Raw genomic sequence first — 16,301 nt, 5'->3', positions numbered from 1 at the left:
GATTTTTTGGTTGTTATATTGTCATTTGTAGGAGCTTGCCATATGCAAATTGGTTCCTATGCCTTTCAAATTACAATGATCACAATTACATAACTTTACAGCTAGAAATAAAGCACTTTAATAACATTCTTATGTCATGAAAGGCACTATACAACAGTAAATGCTTTTTTGTCTTGAAATAATCTACATTACCCTGAAGCAGATGACAATATTTTCAGTGATGTTCCTCTTTACTAACGACCATACTAGCATTTTCTTTAAAATTGCATCTTGTACAACAGATGAAATAAATATTGCAGTGGAAAGAATGTGACTTGTTCTTCTGTTTAAGTTTGGAGTAAACGTCTGTTAAAAAAAGAGCTGTTTGCAAAAACGAAGCAGTGTTAGCCCAAAGTGAGTTGTCCAACATGAAGCAAGACCAAAAAGAATGACCTTTCCTTCCTTCCTTTTAGAAAATGCTGGCAACACTAAAGGGGAGTGTTATCTGCCAGTGTAAACACTTACGTTGTCTGATTGAGCCACAATTGGCTCAATAATGCAGAGTGGAGACACAATATTGTCAAATGAGGGATTCTAACCTCATTTGGAAAGCAGGCCAAGGATATGTAATTTGACGAGGTATTATGATTCGGTTAATGCTTTGTTTAAGTATTAAATCCATTTCAATCTTTAATAGTTATTTCCAATCTCCACTTAGAGATCATTAGTTGACAGTAAGCCCAGTTCAAAAAGTACTTATTTGACTGTAAAGCACTTTGGGATATCCTAAACTCATGAAACAGGCTATATAATACCATACAAACAAGGAACAAGAGTAGTCCATTCAGCCCGTTGAGCCTGTTCCATCATTCAATAAAGTTATGGCTAATCTGAACTTAACCTCAACGCAGAATTCCTACATATCCCAATAACCTTTCATCCCCATGTGAATCAGGAATCTAGCTACCTTTCATTTAAAAAATGAAGCATATAAATGCAAGTCTTTTTTTTAATGCTTGCAAATGAAAGTCAGAGTGACACATAGTTAAAGGTTAAAAGAAGCTTGAATTTATATGGTGTATTTTATGACTAGCAGATGTCCCAAAGCACTTAATGAAGTTCTTCTGAATTGTAGTCACTGATGTAGTACAGGGCGTAACATCTATTCTCCTCACCCGGGATTGAGGGTGACCTGCTTACATTCCAGTTCTAGGAGTTCTGAGAAGTCCATTGCTCGATCTGTCAAATTTGCCATGCAAGGCACATGATGCTTAAGATTGGGTTGATGAGCTGTTTAGAGGTTTTTGCACTTCCTCCAACACTTCGACATCACATCTGCGTGTTCCCAACAAAGTCTCTCAATGCATTCCTGAATAAACCTTCTCCATTTCAGTCGGTCACAGGCGATGGACTCCCTTGTGACCAGTGGCAAAGTTTGAACTCCTTAAGGTTGCTTTCAGGACACAGACTGAATGCTGAGTGCATTTTCTGGAGCTCTACTGCCCTCTAATGGGCTGCATTTTACAAAGCAGTTCGAACTTGGAAGTTTAAATGTTTGATGGAAACAGCTCAGGTTTCTGTAAGGATGATGTTCATCAAGGGACCGAGTGCAGATTTGCTGATGAGATGAAGTTAAGTAGAGAGGTAAACAATGAGGAGGACAGAAGGATTCAGATTTTGCTATAATTGCTCAGATATTGAGCTCAGAAATCCAGAATTTGCTATTGGCGATTATCCACATCTACATATGAACATGTGCATTAGGAACTAGAGTAGGCCAATCGGCCCCTTGAGCCTGCTCTATTATTCTGTAAGGTCATGGCCGAAGGATCATAACTTCAAACCTGCCTACCCCGATAAACTGTCACCCCTTTAATAAACTCTATCCACATCTGCCTTAAAAATATTCAAGAACTCTCTTTCCATCACTTTTTCAGGGAGTTCCAAAGATTCATGACTCTCAGAGAAACGTTTTAATCTTGTTTCTGTTTTAAGTGGGTGATTCTTGATGTTTAAACAGAGGTCTTCTATTTTTAGATTCTCCCATTAGCAAAAACATATTGTCCATACTTACCCTGTCAGAACTCCTCTGGATCTTATAAGATTTAGTCAAGTCACCTTGAAAGCGCAAAGTATACAGGCGCTAGCACATCCAATCGTTATTCAGAAGTAAACTCTTCCAATCCAGATATTAGAATGCTTTCTCTGATTACACTGGAACAGCTTGGCTAACCATGTGACAAGTTCTGGAAGAAGTCTTTTGAACTATTGCTGGAATGTTGGCAGCGCCCATAATGTTTGCACTATCACATGGAGTGAATCAGATTGGCTGAAGACTGGTGCTGGGTACCTCTGGTGGAGGCTGATATGCATCATCCACTCAGCACTTCTTGCTGAAGATTGTTCCAAATGCATCAGCCTTGTCTTTTGCACTTTTGTTTTGCTCTGAAGTTATACTGGACTCAAACCATTTTACTGTATCCACACAGGTCGACAGAGCTGCTGAGTTTCTCCTGCATTCTCTATACCTGATTCAAATTCCTGTAATATTTTGCTTTCATCTTATGCATTGATATGCAGGGCTCCCCCATCATTGAGGACAGGACTATTTGTGGAATCTCCTCTTCCAGTGACTTGTTTAATTATCCACTACAATTCACGACTGGATGAGGCAGGACTCCATGGAATCATTTAACTCAGCACTTGCTGCTTTTACTGTTTAGTACACAAATAGTCTGGTTTTGTAACTTCACCGGGTTGTCATCTCAATTTAAGTTTGATACTGCTCCTGACACGTCCTCCTGTACTCTTCATTGAAGCATGGTTGACCCTCTGGCTTGATGGTAATGGTAGATGCCAAACCATGAGATTCTTGGAATATAATTCTGCTGCTGTTGATGGTCCAAAGTGCCTCAGGAACACCCTGTCTTGAATTGCTAGATCAGCTTGAAGTCTATTCCATTTAGGACACACAACATAATGGAGGATATTCTCAATGTGAAGACAGGACTTCATCTCCACAAGGGCACACCTACCAACACAGTCATTTTAGATGCATCTGTGATAGGCAGACTGGTGAAGAGGTCATGTATAATTTTCACTCTTTTTGCTTACCTCATCTACTGCAAACCCAGTCTAGCAGCAATGTACTTTAGGACTTGACCAGTGGCACTGAGGTCCCAGAGTAAATTCTCCATCCTTGCCACCCTCAGTGGCATGTTCAACATAGAGTTATCATCATTCATCAGCTTGGAGGTGTAAGAAGGGAGTGCGTGTGTGGGTGGAACATAGTCAGTAGGTTGTTTCCTTGCCCATACTTGACCTGATGCCATGTGACTTCGTGGAGTCAGATGAGGTAAGCATGGTAGATTTCCTTCCCGAAACAACAGTTAACCAGACTGGTTTTACGACAATCGGTAATGGTTTCAAGGTAATCATTAGAATTTTAACACAGATTAAATTCCACCTCTACGAGATGAGATTCAGAACATTACCTGAGTTTCCAGATTACTAGTCCAGTGACAATGGCACTGTGCCATTGCCTCCTCATTCATTCTAATTTGTGAGTAACTTCACTGGCCCTAAAGCTCCAATCTTGTTTGTTGAATGTCACATTTCTCCATTATATTTTAAAATCCCGTGGACTTAATCTTCTACTGCAAAACCATGTGCATGACCCAATCTTTAGTCATTTTGCCATAAAATTATTAAACAAAAAAAATTATGAGGGGCATGGATAGGATAAATAGACAAAGTCTTTTCCCTGGGGTCGGGGAGTCCAGAACTAGAGGGTATAGGTTTAATGTGAGAGGGGAAAGATATAAGAGAGACCTGAGGGGCAACTTTTTCACGCAGAGGGTGGTATGTGTATGGAATGAGCTGACAGAGGATGTAATGGAGACTGGTACAATTGCAACATTTAAGAGGCATTTGGATGGGTATATGAATAGGAAGGGTTTGGAGGAATATGGGCCGGGTGCTGGCAGGTGGGACTAGATTGGGTTAGGATATCTGGTCGGCATGGACAGGTTGGACCAAAGGGTCTGTTTCCATGCTGTACATCTCTATGACTCTATAATAATTATTGCTTATTCTAAAGTTGCCAAATGCAAGAATTTTTCATTTTAATTGGACTTTTTTGGCAGCTGGATGGGTATTGATGATGCTAGGTACCTGGAGATTCCACACAGTTAGCTGAGAAACTATTAAATGTTGATATTGAAGGGGTTTTGGCTGCATTTAAGTTCCCATATAGGTACAGTAACCGATTAGAAAGGCAAACACTATGTTGACCTTTATTGCAAACTGTTGTAGTACAAAATTAAGACTTACTGCAACTACACAGGGCTTTGATGAGACAATATCTGAAACATTGAGCACAAGAGTAGCTGGATCATGAAGAAATAGTGATAGTCAGGGCAGATTAGACTTGTGCCTCGTAGATGGTGGACAAGCTTGGGGAGTCATGAGGCTAGTTACTCATTACAGGATTCTCAGCCTCCAACCTATTCTTGTAGCCAGTATTTATATTGCCTTACCAGTTTCATGTCTGGTCAATGGTAATTGCTATGACGTTGATGGTCAGGGATTCAGCAATGGCAAAGAATGGAATGTCAAGGTAAATTGGCTAGATTCTCTCGTTGGAGATGGTCATTGTTTGGATGTGCCAGTGTGGCAGGACTGGCATTTGCCACTTATTAGCCAAAGCATGAGCACTGTCGAGATGTTGCTGCAGATGATCACGGCCTACATCAGTATCTGATGTAACACATGGTACTGAACGCTGTCCAATCAGCATCACATCTGACCTTAAGATGGGTGAGCCTAGGTCCCTCCTTGAGGAACTCCTGCAGACCTCAAAGATGAAAATAAGCATCATACAAAAAAGACCATTCACAGCTGTTTTATTTTGTTAATTACATTCATGACAAAGTATATTTGAAAATGAAATAACTGATTATTTCCTGTTTAGTTCAGCATCTTCACAATAATTACAATTATGCCAATTTCATTTTAATGTCAATAAAATATATTGCAGTTGCAATGAAATTCATTTGGCTATTATAACCATTACTGGAAATTATCTTTTTGCAGGAAGGCTGGCTTGTAGGGATGGCATGACCTGGAGCAGCAAAAAGAAAAAGCCTTCTTTGAATCTAATTGTAGATTTCCCTACTCAATGCTAGAACTGGAACTCAAGAACTGAATCATAGTATAACAAAAATGTACAATACTGGAGAAACTTAGTAGGTCTGCTAATATCTGTATACAGAGAAAGAGTCAACTGTTGTTTCAACATCATTGACTTGAAATGTTACCTGTTTACCTCTCCAAATTCATTGCCTGATCTGTGAAGTATTTTCTATTTTAATTTCAGATTTCCATAAGTATTTTACTTTTGCAACTGTATTCTACTGGATACCTTTGTAAATAAAAAACACAAGACTGGTCTTTTGAAAGGAAATATAAATATTTAACTTCAGGCACGCTTGGAGATAATCTGAGTCAAACTGGATATTTTAAATTGGGGATCATACTTCAATGTTTATCTTAGCAAATCGATACTGCAGAGAAGCTGGGTTCCTTACAAGTGCAAGGCCGCGTTGGTCTGGTGGCTGATTGGATATCATATGCAAGAGTCCCAATAAACTCACAAATCCCAATGCTTCTCCACAACCTACAGTTAGTGAAAAATCTCCTTGGCTGACATAGCCGATTGCTAGTCTGGAGCAATGGGACATTACATTTCGTATTTGGTCAGGCCATAACCCTTGAACCAAATTGACTCCACAACCAGAAACGGATGTTATTCCCAAATCTGCAGCTGTTGTTGTCTCTGGAACCTTGGGCAAAGCTCTCTTCTTGTTCTTCAAGGCTTTGCACTTCTGTTTGAAGGGGTCTCGATGCTTTGATTCTTGAGGGCCAGGGCAATTAGGATCCGACACCAACAGCTGAAGGTCCTCTTTGGAAGGAACACAAATGGTTGCATTAGCAATCGGATTGCCTTTCTTCAACAATGACAGTCTGACCCAGATCAGGAAGCGAGGATAAGAGCCGATGATGGATTTAACAGCATCTGCTGCCAGTGGCACCTGAGCAGGCCCTCGATATCTTTGTGTCTGCTGACCCCTGCTGGATGAAGGGCGACACCACATGGATATCTGCTTCAACAACTTTCTACTCCTGTAACATAACAGAAAAGTTCAAGTCTATGATAATGTGCCTATTCCTAGAATCAATAGAATAAAACTGCTTCAAATAATGTGTGAGCATAGAACGCATTTAAGTTGGAAAACAATGATAAACTCCAGCTACGACTGCCCCTATTAAAAGGCTCTTCCATGCTGTCTCAACACTCAGCAAGTGCAGGGAATGCACGCAAATTCTTTGCCACTAGTTCTATCACTCAAACTCTGTTCGGCTGCCTCAGCACCTGTTCAAGAAATCTCCCTGAGCCCTAATCTCCTTTCTTTCTGCAGTTTCCCCTTGATTTCACCTCATGCTTTCTCCAAGCCAATCTGGCAGACGAACCCATCTTCTTTAAACTGCTTTCTAACTTTGTGCTTGCTAGCACTGTAATATAGATCCCGTGCTTTGGGTGCTGTTCACATCTCTTCCAAAAATCATGAACCACTGCCTCAAAAGGACTCGGCCGCGGATAACTCTATCCTTGCCCAAGTTTCATTCACACAATAATATTGAAAAGTCAGTCATTAGAAATATTATCTTGTCGAATCAGAGTTGTACAGCAGGGAAACAGACCCTTCCATCCATCAACCCTTTCTATTCATGTACCCATCCAGATGCCTTTTAAATACTGTAACTGTACCAGCCTCCACCACTTCTTCTGGCAGCTCTCACCATTCTCTGCATGAAAATGTTGCCCCTTAGATCCATTTTAAATCTTTCCCCCTTCACCTTAAACTTATGCCCTCCTAGTTTTGGACTCCCCCACCCCAGGGAAAACACCTTGACTATTCACCTTATCCATGCCCCTCATGACTTTATAAATCTCTATAAAGGTCGCACCTCAGCCTCTAACATCCTGGGGAAAATAGCCCCAGCCCATTCACCCTCTTCCATATAGCTTAAACCCTCCAAGCCTGGCAACATCCTTGTAAATCTTTTCTGACCCTTTTCAAATTTCACAACATCCTTGCTTACAGCAGGAAGACCAGAACAGCATGCAATATTTCAAAACTGGTCTAACCAATGTACAACCAACTCCTATACTCAATGCAGTGACCAATAAAAGCAAGCATACAATCACCCTCTTCACTATCCTATTGACCTGCAACTCCACCTTCAAGGAACTATGAATGTTAAGTTTTCAAGTTAATCTATGGGAGTAAAGACTTGAATCTACTTTTACTTATTCAAATGATGTGGGCTTTGCCATCAGGGATTTATTATCTGTCCCTAATTGCCCTTGAGGTGGAGCTGGTCAGACACTTGAATGGCTGCAGTCCATGTTGTCATTGGTAAACACACAATGCTGTTAGGGAGGGGGTTCCAGATGTTGACTATTGACAGTGAAGGAACGAAGCCATAGTCAGAATGGCCAGTGGCTTGGAGGTGATTTACGGGTGATGGTGTTCCCATGCATCTGCTGCCCTTGCCCATCTCAATGGAAGCAGTTCTGCATTTGGAAAGTGCTATCTATGAATCCTTGGGTCAGTTGTTGCAAATCATACAGATTGCTGGTGGTGGTGAAGGGAGTGAATATGAAAAGTGGTAGATGGCATGTCAATCAATTGGCCTACTTTCTCCTAAATAGTGTGAAGCTGTTTCAGTGTGAAGGAGCTGCAGTCATCCAGGTAAGAGGGAGAATTGCATCATACTCCTGACCTGTGCCTTGTAGATGGTCAGGCACTGGAGAGACAGAAGGCAAATTACTCGCTGCAGAATTTCCAGACTCTGACTTACTCTTGTAGCCATAATATTTGTATGGCTTACCTTGTTTAGTTTTTGTTCAATAGTAATAACCCCTCCCTGCCCTGGATGGTTGCTGTTGGGGGCACAAGTGATGGTAACACCATTGGATGTCAAGGGTCTAGGATTGATATCAGGGAGTTCTCCTTCAAACCAAGAATAATCAATATACTCCTGGATAGAGTTTCAAATCCAGAATCAATGTTAAAGCACTGCAGTAAGTGCAGACTAGGTTTTCTGAATTGATGGGTATGTGGAATTGCCTTCCCAATGCTCAATGATGGTGTTATTGCATATTTTCTCTTATTTTGTGCATTTTGACTGCACATCGACCCCCTACCCGATTTTACCCTCCAACCTTGTGGCAACACAGCTACTTCCCACAGTCTTACAAGTGCAGAAACCATTGACTGAGGAGATAACCTCGCACCCATATGCATGGATTTAACTGGAGGTGCAGAGAAGGGAAGATAGTGTTTCCTTTCTGGTCATTAAATTAAATTGTGCAAAGTTAAACATGGAGTATCTCCTTCCTAGAGCAAGGAGTTCAGCTTTTAGTCTCTTGGTTGGTTGAAGTAATTGAAAGAACAGTTCTACAGTTGAATATGAATAGCTGCAATTTCTTCAGTACTCGCTACATATGGGTAATACCTGCTGAGTACTACTTTAAATTGAGACACCTGACCAAAGAATCATGCTATAGTCCAATTTAGGCAGAGAACACATTGTGAAAGAATATTTTATCAAATAATCTTATGATTTGTAGATAATTCAATCCACAAACAAGTTATGGCATAAGTTATATACAGACCTCAAAACGGAAACATGCCCACTTTCTGCTGGGGTGTCTTGAGTAATTACATTCTGGCCATTTTCACATCCTGTGTTTCGCTCAAGAATAGTCACACTTTCAGAATCCTCCTCCATTTCCTCATCCGGCTCTGATGGTTTATCCTCTTTTGACATTTCCTCAGAAGCTTTGTTTTCATGTACTCCAGCGTGTTTGTAATTAGGGTTCTGCACTTCAAACTTCAACTCTTGCTCTTTACCACTGACAGCAAGTTTGAGATCACCCCCTTGGATATGGGCTTCCCACTCTTCTACTAGCTGTTGCCAGGGACAACGGAATGGAGTCATGGTACCATAATGGATATAGTTAGGCCTCTTGGCTGGTGGATACCTAGAGACACATCTGGTTACTTAACTCATAGAAATAGCAGAAAACTTCCAACATGATCTTTCAAGATTACAAAGAGGAGTGAAAAAAGGACCCACTTGAGCAACTACAGGAGGCCATGATATAAACCAGGAATCTTTGGTTTAGTTATGGATTTGACAGTTTGTCATGAATTGTATTAGTTCAGTTAGCCTTCCAAGTGAACTGGGATGGCTAGATATTTGTTAATGCCTTTAACCTTCTTGAAGTTAAACCTTTAAGGCAAGAGCAAACCTGTGACATGAATATTTAAACAATATAAAAACCAAAACATTTGTCTCACAGGTAGTTTAAAAAGTCTGGCTTGCTACCCATGAGCAATAAGCCACTATCATTTTTAGAAGCTTGTCTTAAAATTGTCAAAAATATAGGGAATTCTGAGCATTACCAAATGCCAACGTGAATCCAAGTTGTTAGGACAATGTTTCTTATCATATGATCAATAACAGCTTGGTTCTAAGGGACAATGATTAATACTAGTGAAAGCACAAAGATTAGAGCTAAGTGATGGCAGGTTTATCCAGATGTCTTACTTCAAGAAAATCAGGGTAGGAAGAAACAACCAACAGTAGGCAAATTTATAATTTGAACCACAAAATCTGACCACAATCGAATAATGCTCCCTGTGAGCAAAACATCAGAGTGCAGCTTTACAAAAGCCAGACATTCACTTCACGCAGGTGTTGTAAATAAACAAAATACAATAAAAGGATTCCAGTTATGGAAAAACTTCAAATACAGGATGTTTAATAAAAAGCAAAAGGGGTAGATTTTTCCAGTTGCTGAGCCTGAAGATATTAGAAAGACTGGGTTTTCTTTTTCTTGTTACTCTGTCATTGGGCATCGCTGGCAATACCAGCATTTGTTGCTCATCTCTTGCTATATTGAACCCAGTGGCTTGTTTGGCCATTTCAAAGGGCAGTTAAGAGCCAGCCACATTGCTGTGGGTCTGGAGTCATATATACTAGAAAGCTAAAGATGGCAAGACTTCCTTCCCTAAAAAGACATTACATTGGTTTTTACAACTGGTGATACTTGAAAGCAGCTTTAGAATTCTGGTTTATTATTTGAATTTAACTTACATTCTCTTCTGTACTGAGTTTTAAACCAATGCCTCCATGGCACTAATGTCAGACTGGATAGGTGTGTACTTTTCAGTATGTTTCGTCTGAATTTCTTGGACATAGGCCAGTTAATTACAGGACAGAAATATCTGGAGCAAAGTGTTAATCATGCTTTGTAAATTTTGATGGCGTTACTTGTGCATTTTCAGCTCTAATTTCACAGCAAGTTACAATGTTACATTGCTACCTGCATTTGGACTAGTTACTTACTTATTGTATTTGTCTATTAGCTCTTTCTTGGTCTCCACACTGTGCTGGATGCCTGCTGGACAGTCTGGAAAGTCATCTGGGAAATGCGGAAGTCCCTTGTACTGTGTGTGTTTGGCTCCCTCTTGCAGACCTCCGACTCGCGCTCCCCGGTAGATCTGAAAACAAAAGCTACAAAATTGCAAACAAGCTAGTGATTCAAAACCTTATTATAAATGGACAACATTCTAATCTGACATTAACGTTTTCTTGGACTAGTAAATCAAAGAATTCCAGTGAAAATGTCCATCTGAAATTACTTCTTTAGTGCAAAAAAATGACAAAAATAAATTTTAAATTCTTTAGTCAATACCTACACATCTATATAAGCACAAATGGTGGGTCAAAAATGTATTCTGCGGGATCAACCTTTCTACATTCAAGTAGACTAGAAAACACTAATGACTGGCTCTTTCATAAGATCTCAAAGTGATATAAAACATCGTTTTTTGGGTTGCAATACTGAGAAAGTATTACTAAAAATGTTGATAGAACTGAAAAAATGGAAAAGGCAGTTAGGTCCCAATAAAATGCAGCAAAATGTCTATAGGGAAGAGAAACGGGAAAATAAAAACAGAGTCAATTTCCACTCGGCATCTTGAAGTACTTAACCATTACAGTACTTTCTGAATGTAACGTCAGAAACACAGTGGTTAATTTGCACTTAAGACACTCCTGCAAACTGCAATCTAATGAGAAAAACTGAGGTGACCTCAGGAGGAGGCAGTCAGCTCTAACAGATTGGGCAGGTGGATATTAGATAAAATTCAGTTTTAAAAAATGGGCAGAAAAATTCTGGAACTTGGGTGGTGGTGATGGCCTAGTGGTTAAACTGAACTGTTAAACCAGAGACCCAGGTAATATTCTAGGGACGTGGGTTCGAATCCCACCACAGCAGCTAGTGGAATTTGAATTCAATACAAATCTGGAATGAAGAGTTTAATGACTACCACGAATCTATTGCTGATTGTCAGGAAAAAACAAGCTGTTTCACAGAGGTCCTTTAGGGAAGGAAACTGCCTTCCTTACCTGGTTTGACTTATGTATGGCTCCAGACCCACAGCAATGTGATTGACTCTTAACTACACTCTGGATGGGCAATAAATACTGGCCTAGCCAGCAATGCCGTCATCCTGTGAATGAATTATTTTAAAAAATGCTAGAACTATACAGGAACTGACAAAACAGGAGGGTCATTGAGATAAACAATTGCAAGGGGCAAGTTCATGAAATGGTGAAATAAAGATCCTGTTTTATAAATTGAGTTTGAACTACAAAATTCAACGAGATAATGCTAAATCTATACTTCATATCTACATCTTCCTTCAATGGGGCTGAGGGTTAAGGTAGCTGAGAATGTAATAGGTAGATGAAAATGAGGGTGAAGGTGATAAGTAGCAGACAAGGGTGCAGCAGATAGATGGGGAAGAATGATGGACAGGTCAAGAGGGAGTGCAGAGTGGTAGGTTGGGACTCGGATAGGGTGGCGGGAGGGAAAATGGGGAACCTGGTGAAATCCATATTAATCCCATGTGGTTGTAGAGGAAACCATGTTGGCTGCAAGAGATACAGTAGATGACATTTGTGTAAGTATGATATTTGCAGAAATTCCGACAGAAATTTACCTGAACTTCCATAAATGTCATCTACTGTATCCGTTGCGCCCATGTGGTCTCCTCTGCATCAGGAAGACAGGAGGCCAAATTGCAGATCATTTCAGAAAACATCACTGGGACACCCACACCAACCAACCTCACTGCCCCGTGGCTGAACACTAACTCCCTCTTCCCACTCCACCAAGGACATGTAGGTCCTGGGCCGCCTCCATCTCTACTAACCACCCAATACCTGGAAGATATAGGCCTCGTGTTCTGCCTTGGGACACAACAGCCACATGAGATTAATGTGGATTGCACCAGGTTTCCCATTTCCCCACCTTATCCCAGTTCCAAACTTCCAACTTAGCACTGCCCTCTTGACCTGTTCATCATCCTTCCTACCTATCCACTCCTTCTATCACCTTCTCCCCCCACATTCATCTACCTATTGCACTCTCATCTACCTTCCCTTAGCCCCATGCCCCACCCGTTTATCTCTCATGCCCCGGCCCATAAGCCTCATTCCTGATGAAGGGCTTATGCCGAAACATCGATTCTCCTGCTTCTCGGATGCTGCCTGACCTGCTGTGCTTTTCCAGCACCACACTCTCAACCCTTATCTCCAGCAACTGCAATCCTCAATTTCTCCCACTAGAGTATTAACACTTGTATTAATACCAAAGGGATCCAGAATGCCATTCCCCATCCTTTTGGGATCAGAATGTCCCAGCCACTCCCCCAACCAGTGTGTTCTTGTCCAGTCATCTTCCCTGGCTGATGCACCAACAAAATGGGAATCTTGGACTCTTGCGATCCAAGATCCAGACGAGTCCCAGGAACTAACAGCTTGCTTCTCATCTGATTCAGTTTCTGAAATACAAGAAAAATAATAGCATCTTAACTTGATGGAAGACATAGTGCAAACCACCTTATTACTCAAAAAAATTCTTCAAATTAACAAGAAAACCAGTTTGTTTTATAAGCGATGACCAATGCACCATTTAAAGCCCAGTGCATTTTTTATACCTTCCATGTAGGTTAAGGGTAAGTTCCATCAGACTGCAAAGCAGCAAATTTAATCCTGCTACTCAAGGGGAGGGAGGGAGGGAGGGAGGGAAACAGAAAATATGAATCTACAGGTAGTTCTTCTATAACGCGCGTTTCATCATCGTGAATTGGCTATAATGCGATTGATGAATTGTGGATGTTGTTTGCATAACGCAAAGTTTCTGAACAGCTAAATCGGGTTTTCCATAGCGCGAACTTCTACAGCGTGTTTTCTACAGCAGTTTCCTATAGAGTGATCTTCTATAGTGTGAGGTTGCAGAAGAACACAACTGTCGCTTTATATCAGAACAATCTGTATAAGCCAATTACCCTGACACCTGTCAGGGAAGAAATGTTCAAACCGATTAAGAAGGTGCCCACTGAGCACTTAGAAAAGCTCAGGTCATTGGCCAGAGTCAATATCGTTTCATAAAAGGGGAATTGTATTTCACCAATTTGTTGGAATTCTTTGAAAGAGTAATATGTATTATGGACAAAAGGGGACCCTGTTTATATACTGAACTTGGATTTCCACGTGGTATTTGACAAGCTTCCACATAAGAGGCTACTGTGGAAAGCAGGGCTCGTGGTAGAAGGGATAATATACTACCATGTACAGAGAATTGGCTGTCTGTCAGAGAACAGGTAGCACGCATAAATATGTCTTGCTCAGATTGGCAGGATGTGAAGAACAGGATCCTACAGGGGCTTGTAATGATCCCTCAATTTTGTTTTACAATTCAGTTGACAATGTCTTAGATGAAGGGATCAAAAGCATGGTGATAAACTTTGCAGTGACTCTATGACTATGATATATAGACAGAAAATTATATTGTGAAGCCAACAACTAGGATGCAGACCAGTATAGAGGGTCATAACGTGGGAAGACCTGAAGTTGTTTACTTTGACAATAATAAAGAAATCAGAGTATTACTTAAATGCTGAACGACTGCAGAACTCTGAAACACAGAGAGATCTAGGTATTTTAGTGAATGAATCACAAAAACTTAATCTGCAGGTACAGCAACTGATTAAAGCGGCTAATGGAGTGATATCCTTTGTTACGAAAGGAATTGAACATAAAAGGATGTTATGCTTCAGTTATACAGGATACTGGTGAGACCACATCTCAAATACTTCGTATAGTTTTCATCTCATTATTTAAGGCATTGGGGGTGGTTCAAAGATGATTTAATTTCAGATATTAGTTTAGTAGTTACAAGGGAAGATTGGACAGGCTAGATCATTTCCATTGCAGCTTAGAAGACGGAGGATGATCTGTTTGATGCCTGTAAAGGTCTTGAATGGTCTTGACATGGTGGATGTGGAAAGCAAGCTTCCCTTTATGGGTGAATTAAGAACATGGAGACACTGTTTTAAAATCAGGGCTGCCCTTTTAGGGCAAATCAGAAGACCTTCTTTCTCTCAAAGGATTGAGAGACCTTAGAATTCCCTGCCTCAGAAGGCAGTGGCAGAAGAGTCACTGAATATTTTAAGCCAGAAGTAGACAGATTCATATCAGACAAGGTAATCAAAATGTTACCTGCAATAGACAAGGAATTCATAAAATAAACAGATCAGTCATATTCTTATTGAATGGATTAGCAGTCTTGAAGGGCCAAATGCAGTTTAAGCCATCTACATGGATGTCATTGACAAACTCTTGCATGTAGACTGGTTTAGCTAAAAGTTCATAGTATCCAGAGCAATTTAGCAAATTGGATCCATAATTGGCTTAGTGGCAAGGTGGTGATGGTTGAAGGGCATTTTTGTGACTGGAAGCCTTTACCCAGTGATGTAGCACAGGGTTTTGGCTGTGTCCATTGCTATTTGTTGTGTACATGAATGATCTTGATATGAATGTAGAAGCTATAATTTAAGTTCACAAATAACACAAAAATTGGTAGAGTAGTGAATAAGTGTGGAGGAAAACTTCAGACTACAAGATGATATAGATAGATTGGTCAGACAGACTGAACAGTGGCAAATGGAATTTAATTCTGAAAAGATGAGAGGTGATGCATTTTGGAAGACAAAAGGGCACACATTGAATGACAGGACCACAGAAAGTACAGAGGATCAGGGGGACCTAGCTGCGCATTGTCTATAGATCCTTGAAGGGAGCAGGTCAGGTAGCTGTGGTGGTTAAGAAGATACTTGATTAGTCAAGGCATTGAATACAAAATGCTGTATGCAGCATCAGTTAGGCTTACTGTGTGCAGTCTGGTCATCACATTATAAAAAGGATTTGATTGGAATACAGAGACTGCAGAGAAGATTTACTAGGATATTGTCTGGGCTGGAATGATCCAGCTATGAAGAGAGACCAGGTATGCTGGCATTGTTTCCCTGAAAGCACAGAAGGTGGAGGGGGAATCTGACTGAGGTGATCAAAGTTCTGACACGTACAGGCAGAGCAGGTAGAGAAAAGCTTTTCTCCTTACAGGGATTTGAGGAAAACCTTTTTCACCTAGAATGTTGTGGGTATCTGGAACTCTGCTGAAAAAGGTGGTAGACACGCTTTAATAGCATTTAAATGAGTACTTGAAATGCCAGCGCATACAAGACTATGAGCCAATGCTGGAAAAAGGGATTGGACAAGATGGGCTTCTTTCTGTCTTGTAAACTTCTATGACATTTCCTAGGTCGTTTTTTTAAAAATCTGTTATTTTAAATGATTTTAAAATCTGTAATTTTAGTAACCATGATTTGACAGGGCAGGACACTTCCTGCAGGCTTCAGGATCATTCTGTCACTCTCAAATGACAGGAATTAACATACTTGGAATGTTCCCCATTTGTTTAATTAATGACTATCAGGTGGGCTTGATATTAATTAAGTGTAGCAGGCAGGCTTTTGATACTGGACAGTCAACAGGAACAAGGAGGCCACAGAAAGCACAAGGGTCATTAGGACAATGTTGAAAGGTGCAGTGCTGGAAAAGCACAGGCAGCATCCGAGGACCTGGAGAGTCAATGTTTTGGGCAGAAGTGCTTCACCAGGAATGAGGAGAGGGAAGGGGGCTGGGAAATAATTAGGATGGTGGGAGGGGGGTAGCAGCTGGGAAGGCAATAGGTGGATGCAGGTAATTGTGATAGGTTGGTGGGGAGGGTGGAGCAGGTGAGTAGGAAGGAAGGTGGACAGGTAGGACAGGTCAAG

The 16,301-nt window shown here is 40.7% G+C and overlaps 1 protein-coding gene across 4 annotated transcripts in view; it reads right to left on the bottom strand.

Moving 5' to 3' along the window:
• Positions 1-5,151: 5,151 nt before the first annotated feature.
• pop1 (POP1 homolog, ribonuclease P/MRP subunit) overlaps positions 5,152-16,301 on the bottom strand; it is a 61,613-nt gene continuing 50,463 nt past the window's right edge. For all 4 annotated transcript variants that reach the window (XM_043687652.1, XM_043687653.1, XM_043687654.1 and 1 more), the window contains exons 13-16: positions 12,774-12,965; positions 10,462-10,616; positions 8,723-9,091; positions 5,152-6,162 (exon numbers count right to left, since the gene is read on the bottom strand). In XM_043687652.1, coding sequence (XP_043543587.1) covers positions 5,511-6,162; positions 8,723-9,091; positions 10,462-10,616; positions 12,774-12,965 — 1,368 coding nt within the window. In that variant the 3' untranslated portion in view covers positions 5,152-5,510. The remainder of the gene's footprint in view (positions 6,163-8,722; positions 9,092-10,461; positions 10,617-12,773; positions 12,966-16,301) is intronic.

This window comes from Chiloscyllium plagiosum, chromosome 4, assembly GCF_004010195.1.
Source record: "Chiloscyllium plagiosum isolate BGI_BamShark_2017 chromosome 4, ASM401019v2, whole genome shotgun sequence".
Lineage (NCBI taxonomy): Eukaryota > Metazoa > Chordata > Chondrichthyes > Orectolobiformes > Hemiscylliidae > Chiloscyllium > Chiloscyllium plagiosum.
Note: the sequence above shows the minus strand (reverse complement) of the source record. Positions and strands in the feature narration are given on the sequence as shown.